This window comes from Homarus americanus, unplaced genomic scaffold, assembly GCF_018991925.1.
Source record: "Homarus americanus isolate GMGI-L3 unplaced genomic scaffold, GMGI_Hamer_2.0 scaffold31875, whole genome shotgun sequence".
In the NCBI taxonomy this organism is placed as follows: Eukaryota; Metazoa; Arthropoda; class Malacostraca; order Decapoda; family Nephropidae; genus Homarus; species Homarus americanus.
Window position 1 is genome coordinate 10,211 of NW_024726753.1, and position 7,902 is coordinate 18,112.

Genomic DNA, 7,902 nt, shown 5'->3' on the forward strand with positions numbered 1-7,902 from the left:
CTCTAGTCTGTACTCACCCCTGAAGATGTGAATTACACGAAAGCGCTTGGGAACTTCGTGTTTTCTTCTTTCCTTGTGGTTATCAGCATATACCTAGATCACGCGCACCTACAGTGATTTACTTGCATATATATATATATATATATATATATATATATATATTGTATTTCAAAGGCAGGTATACTGTACAATATTGTACTATATACTGTACAGTATTGTATTTCAGAGTGACATGATGTGAGTGTTGAAGACAACCATGGATGATGCCATACTCCAATGGGTGTGTGTAGTCTTGCCACTGCATTCCGCCAGTCTGCTCATCTCCTCCTTGATCAGCAATATAAGCTTTTATTAGGTGAATACATAATAATTTTGTTGAAGTCTTTTGTTTATAGGAAGTGTTAACCTCTTTTGTCAATACAGGTATCCTCGATCTGTGATATTCTGCTTTAACGATGGTGATGTAAACAATCCGCGTCAACGATGGTCATCGTCTGGCCAGAGGAATTTACGGTCACAAAAATAAGATAAATCACTTCACAGTCACCAAAACAAAGTACAGTACAGTACTGTACAGTAAAATTTGAACGTTAGTGGTGTCCTTTCACTGTACTACTCAGTCGAGTGTCCTTACTTGGAGCTGGCGGACGCTCGCCCCACAAGGGATCACAGCTCAAGATTGAAGAAGCAGCAGGTCCAGAAAACTGTGAGGGCAAACTTTTTTGGAGTGAGAGTTGTGAACTTTTGGAACAATCTGCCAGAAAGTGTTGTGACGGCACCGAGTGTGAGCTCTTTCAAGACCAGACTTGACCAACAATGGAGCGGGTTCAGGTACATTCAGGAGCCAGTGCATGCTCAGTACTTGCCAACAGTGCGTGACAGAGACGTGACCGATTGCTCAAATGGCTAACGAGCTGATCAGTGGTGAAGAGGATAAAAGAAAAGAAGAAAAGGGGTAAGGAAAAAAAACACCAATGATAAGTAACAACACTGATACTGATCGATAATCGTTGAATATATGATCTCGGCCATGTGTGATCACCATAAAACATATCTTGCTACTGGTGCACTACAGTAACAAGCTATGTTCTATGGTGATCGTTCATATGGTACAGTATTCTGTTTTGGTGACAGTTAAGTGATTTTTGTTGTTTTTTGACTTAAAGTACTTACCGTAGTTTCTTGTTGTCAACACGTGAGCAGTGGTCGCCACTGTCATAGTTTTTACGTTTTGTGACAAGTTGTTTCACTCTCTTTTTGTGACTCTGAAGTGAATAGTGTTCTTAATGATGTGATGAGTGATGTTTAATTGTTTTATGTCTATTATTAATGTAGGATTTTTTTTTTTGTGATTCATGTGGATGTTGCACTGGCTGGGAACATATCCCATTGTAAATAGGGGTATACCTACTTCAGTGTTGTTGTCATTTCACAACTTTTTCAGTGTACAGAGTAGTTGTGACTTTCTTTTAATGCCATATGATATATTTATGGTACAGGCTGCTCTTCATTTCTCAGTTGGAAAGCTTTATTGAATCTGGTTGTTTGTCAGTAAAGGATATGATTTTTAATAATATTTTAATATCCATTTAATCAAAGGTAGGCAGGGCTTGAGTTGTGGTAGTATGAACTGTTATGATGTACCAGTTAACTTTTTTCAATAATTCATTCCAGTTTTTATACTTCTCAAGCAAGTGCAGTCCAGCTGATACTAGTACAGTACTGTAATACCGTATTGTAATTACAGTAATTACAGGGAACTAGTTTTTTGTGCGCCCATCAGCCGCTTGACTCACCCACCAGGTGTCAGTTTGGCTTTGTTTACAGTGGAGTGAACATCGATTTTGTTGGTATCATGAATATTTTTGCATTTTTACACGAAAATTATTGGTCATTCTGAAATTTAGTTAACATATTGATAATATATAGCGCAGTGCAGTGTTGATTTAAATAAAATAATCTTGAATTACACCTAGTGAACTTAAAATTTTATTGGTGAAATGACGGCATCAAGCATGGGTCCTCTGAAAGGTGATTTCTCCTCCATCCACACTGCTTTCTCTTCTCCCTTCTTTTCCACCCCCACTTCTAATTCCCATCATCATCATCAACCAGGAACCTTCTACATATACACCTCAAAGTAAGTGCACTATACTGCATTTTTTTTTTACTTTGTATGTACTTTTCTCTGAGCTGCAACCAATTTCCCAATATCTCATTGAAACAGTGGATTCGGTTAACGAACGATTCTGTGGAACGAATTGTGTTCGTTAACTGAGGGACCACTGTACATATATATATATACTGTAAAACAAAGAGACGATTGAGTTACACTGGGATGTTTTGTTGGCACATCTGCCCAACGCAATCAATATACCAACAAAGTGTCTAGACGAGGTTTGCCATGGATGCTGTTACTACAGTTGAGGCCTTCCAGGATTGTGCTATGGTTCTTCAATTGCTGAAACAAATGGGGCATCTGCAAAAGTTAAAGAAAAGACAATGAGTGTGTTGTGAATTGTTTTTTTTAATTGGCGATGGCTGGCTTGTCAAAGAAGACCCTGAATAATGATTTAATAATACTAAAGAAGTTTTAAAGTGACGAATAAATAGAAACATGTCACCGTTTTATGTGTTGTACTGTATTTTAAATTATTATTGTTTCGTGATTTATTTAAATATTTACTTGAATATTCAACACCTAATATGAAACTAATTTGAGCACTAACCCAGCCAGCAAAGCTCACTGCCAAACTGTTGTCCATTTGGGCCATCAGGCCAGCAGCCAGCAAAATGGGCAACAGTTTTGGAGGAAAGTGCCCAGTGGGCTGCCACCGTTAGCCATGAATTCCTGGCTGGGAGACTGGAAGCTATGTAGCTGGTATGTTAATTTAGATTGGAAAAGTCACGTATCCTGATATATGAGAGTCTTTAGGTTTGCTTCCTGAGGATTATAAGCCATATACCTGGCTAAGTACTGTACAGTAACCACTTCTCTTTTCATCTTGTACATCCTTGGATGTACTGTATTATTTAATTTTCAGCGTGTTTGGTTGACTTTTACAACTGGTGAGGACAGGTGTATTATCACAAATACAATTCTTTTTATTTATAGCTTTGGGATATTTTGAACATTAACCAATATCTTCATTCAACAGACACGTGGTCACTTGGAGAAATTCAAGAAGCATTTAGTTTAATCCTTGAGATAGAGCAGCACACTAACTTCCATGTGCTGCATCCCAACCACCGCCAGCACTCCGCAATCCCACACCTTCAGTTTATTTATGACCGTCTACAGAAGATCTTTGGTTTAAGACTGTGGGCTAAAGTTGGTGAGTAATTAGAACGTACATTGAACATTAATAGTACAGCATAAACAAACCATTAATTTGATTCTATATATTATGTTGAGTATAAAAATTATATGGTTGTAGTGAAAATTGCAGATAAAGGAAAGAGCATTTTGTTTTCTGGCCTTTTCACTAGAGTTGAAGTGAAGAAAACTTTCGAAAGTGAGGTGAGAGGTTTGAGTAATATCTTTCAAGTATGGAGTTAAGTAACAAAATGGTGTACAGGTATTGTACTGTATTGTATTCACAACAATATGAGATTTTTTTGTTTCCTTGTAGGAGAGATGTATTTTTTTTAAATTTATTTGCTTTGGTAAAATTACTGAAGATGTATTACATTTGGTTCAGCTTTCAGCTGTTAAAGGACAATAGAGTTGGAGACGGAGGTAGACCAGTTAGTGGAGCTTGAATATGGTCGCCCGAAAGTAAATGTTGGTGTTTGACAAAGTTCTTCCATCAGGAGCAAAAGCCTAGTGTACACTGATTGGTATTGGGTCTTGTTACAGGGAAATTAATTAAATTATTTTATTATTTCAGGACAAAGTCTTCCACAGAATGAAACTATAAGTTTACGCTGCTTCCGGAACTTACAAGCTCTGGAGTTATTGCACATTCCTGTGACCAGCCTCAAAGCCCTCCAAACCCTGCGGCCAACACTGCGATCAGTAATAATAGTTAAAGGACTAACACGACTTAGTGATCTGTTCATCCGTTGTGGTGGTGATAAGGTAAATTTTAACTCCATTATTTTTATCTTAATTAAAATACAATGAAATATCAGTTTTTAATATATAATCCAGTGAAAGGACAAGTAAAAAAATGTAGGACTGAAATGTACTGTGGTATTAAAAGAGAGTCACCAAAATTTGTGTGTACACACTTTACATCTGTTACAGGTACAGTACAGCTACAGGTCATACAATGTTTTTGATGGTTATTCAGTAACTAAATCAATTATATTCATTGAACTCTGTGGGATACATTATATAAATCCCAGTAACTGTCTTCCATCACAGCATTGCTGCAATTTTGGAACCTTGGTAATAAGCTGATCGTATTTTAGTTATTTCTTAACCAGAGAAATTGAAACATAAAATTTACTCACATTTTGCTATTTTTGTAGGAATTATACTTGATATGGGGGTGGATGTGGTTACTCTTGGATACATCAATGTGGAAAAGTGGATAGACTGATGGTTATTAGTGTGTCTGTCATCAGTTTTTCATTACTCTCTACTGCTCTCTACACAACTATTGAAAATTATTTTTGCCAAACTTGGTAGTCAGGTCAGAGGGTAAGATGTCATCTTACCCTCTGACCTGACTACCGACTGCTGCGGTGTTTTTTGAAGATTAGTAGGGTCATTACCTAATACCTGACCATTGTGGACCTGATCTCACCCTCCTCTGTATATATATACCTTGTTATGTACTTCTCCTTAGTCTGTACTCACCCCTGAAGATGTGAATTACACGAAAGCGCTTGGGAACTTCGTGTTTTCTTTTTCCTTGTAGTTATCAGCATATATATATATATATATATATATATATATATATATATATATATATATATATATATATATATATATATATATATATATATATATATATATATATATATATATATATATATATATATTATTATATATATATATACTGTATATACATATACAGTAGTTACCCAGCTTAACGCGGTCCAATTGAAACCCACAGAATTACGCGTTAAGTGGCGTTAAGTGAACAACAGAACATATGGGATTAATTCCAATAGAGACTGGCCCGACCCCCAAACTCCACTTTTTGACGACACACAACTATGTTGTAGTAAAAATTTTATCTTAACTTTATGATGGTATGCACACACAATTAATAATTAAGAGAAATATCAATAATATTAGGTTTTTTAACACTTGCATTAGTAGAAAAGATGGCTGGGCACACAGGGATGGGGGTTGGTTCCGAGGCAGAGGGCAGATTATTGGCCCTCACCTGTATCACTTGTATCAATTGTATCACTATCCACCACAGAGGCTTGCAGGGCCTATTTGTCAAACCCCTCAAAGGCCATATAAGTCCATATCCTCACTATAATTATCACTATCACTGACTTGGGCCGGCTGTGGTGGGTGGCGGAGTGAAGAACTCGTGTATTTTGATGACTGGGCGACAGCGGCGCATGGTGCTTGCCGCTTCAGCATTATATGATGAAAAAATTCGCGTTAAGTGAAAGTTCAGCTCTGGCGAGGCACGTATATGATAAAAGCAGCGTTAAAAATGAGCATAGCGTTAGGCAGAGGTAATACTGTATATATATATATATATATATATATATATATATATATATATATATATATATATATATATATATATATATATATATATATATATATATATATATATATATATATATATATATATATATATATATATATGATTGTACCCCACTTAAAGCGGTCAATTGAACCCAGAGGGTCCCGCGTTAAGTGAAAACCGCGTTAAGTGAATAACAGAACATATGGGATTAATTCCAATAGAACCCAGCCCGACCCCCAAACTCCACTTTTTGACGACAAATAACTATGTTGTAGTAAAAATTCTATCTTAACTTTATGGTGGCATGAAAAACAAGTAATATAGAAGAGGTTAGGTTAGGAAAGATAAAGGTTAACATAGGAAAAATAAAGAATAGGTTAAAAAACGAAAAGTTTTAAGGAACACTCACGGTAGTAGAAGAGATGGGTCGGCATATGGGGATGGAGGCTGGTTCCGAGGCAGAGGGCAGATTACTGCCCCTCAGGTGAATCACCATTACTAGGTGAATCACCATTACTAGGTGAATCAATATCACTGTCACTTACAGTTGTCATGGCTTCCCTGACAAATCCCTCAAAATCACCTTCACTATCACTATCACTGCCTTGGGCTGGCTGTGGTGGGTTGCAGGCGAAGAACTCGGTTATGCTTTGCTGACGGCTGGCTTTGATGTTGTCGTGATACACCTTGATGTACGGCTCCATAGCCTGCACCAGTCGGTTATGGAAGACGTCATGGCGTTCATCATCAGTGTCGCGGGAAACGATGGACTTAATTTTTTCTGTTAACTCTATGACACACTTAATATCACTATGACTTAAACTAGGTTCTTCGGAGAATGACGCACCTTCTTCCTCCTCTTCACTGGCGGGTTCTTCTTCCAACATCTCGTCGGCAGTCACTTCAGGATCTCTGATCACCTCCATGATGTCTTCGTTGGTGGTCTCGGAGAAGCCTTCAGCTGTAACAGTCTGCGCAGCTTCTCTGGCAAGGTCCACTGCTACTGCAACAGTCTGAACCTGACCAGTAACAGATTGACTCCTCCTCTCACCTGGTATGCCATGCAACACATGTCTCCATGCGTGACGAATCGTAGTAGTAGACAGCAGATCCCATGCCTCCACCAAGAAGTCTACAGCTTGTTTGACGTTAAACTTCTTCCAAAATTGTTTGACGAGAACTTCTTGAGTCGCCGCCTCTTGTTCCTTGTCCTCGTCGCTTTTACTCTCGCTGTCAGTGTCACCCAGCTTACGCAACTCATCCTTGGTGTTGGTAGAGTCGTTCAGGAGCTTGAATTTCTTTGCCGAGTATGCAGCTTTAACGTTGCAGATTAACTCCTGGTCCATAGGCTGGATTAATGACGTGGTGTTGGGAGGAAGGAAGACCACTTTTACGTTGGGGTGACGATCCATTAGTAGGGGCGAGTGTCCAGGTGCGTTGTCAAGGAGCAACAAAATGTTGAATGGAACATTCTGTTGCTCGCAGAATTTCTGCACGTCAGGAACAAAAAAGTTGTCAAACCAGAAGAGGGACAGAGAAGAGGACATCCACGCCTTACGTGCGGTTAGCCAGTGGACATTAAGCTTGTTCATGTCCATATTCTTGTAGGCGTGCGGCTTGCGGGCTTTGTGAATCACCGATAACTTTGGTTTACAGGTACCGGAGGCATTGGTGGTAAACAGGACAGTGATGCGTTCCTTCTGCATCTTCCGGCCCCTTACCTTGCTCGCAGACTGGACAACGAAGGTCTTGGAAGGTAACTTTTTCCAGAAAAGACCAGATTCGTCCATGTTAAACACCTGGTCGTCACTGTACTGTCCTTCCTCCATAATCTCACGTAAAAACGGAGGAAAATCTCTAGCCGCCGCACGGTCAGCACTCGCTTCCTCACCAACAATGCTGATGTTGGTGACCTTGTTCCTCCTCTTAAACCTATGCAGCCAACCATGGGAAGCATTGAAGGGTTTGGGCTCTGCAATTCCCATTTTACGTGTCACTGCTGTGTATAGCTCACGTGCGTACTCCTGCACTGAGCGCGTGTCCACCGCCATGTTGCGTCGCGCCTGACGCACCAAATAACTCACCAGCAAAGTTTCCACTTTTGCCAGCACCCTGTTCTGGCAATACCTGATAGCTGAAGCACCTGCAGACTTTGTGAGCTTCATGTGCTCCTTTATCTTGGCTGCATCCTTCTTGATCGTACGAATCGTAGATTCGTTGACGCCATGCTGGCGCG

The 7,902-nt window shown here is 39.2% G+C and overlaps 1 protein-coding gene across 1 annotated transcript; it reads left to right on the forward strand.

Annotated features, from left to right (window-relative positions):
* Window positions 1–214: 214 nt before the first annotated feature.
* LOC121865696 lies at window positions 215–4,694 on the forward strand. The gene is made up of 3 exons (XM_042365214.1): window positions 215–355; window positions 3,159–3,335; window positions 3,891–4,694. The coding sequence occupies exons 1-3, from the start codon at window positions 277–279 to the stop codon at window positions 4,124–4,126; spliced, it is 492 nt and encodes a 163-aa protein (XP_042221148.1). The 5' UTR covers window positions 215–276; the 3' UTR covers window positions 4,127–4,694.
* Window positions 4,695–7,902: the final 3,208 nt, after the last annotated feature.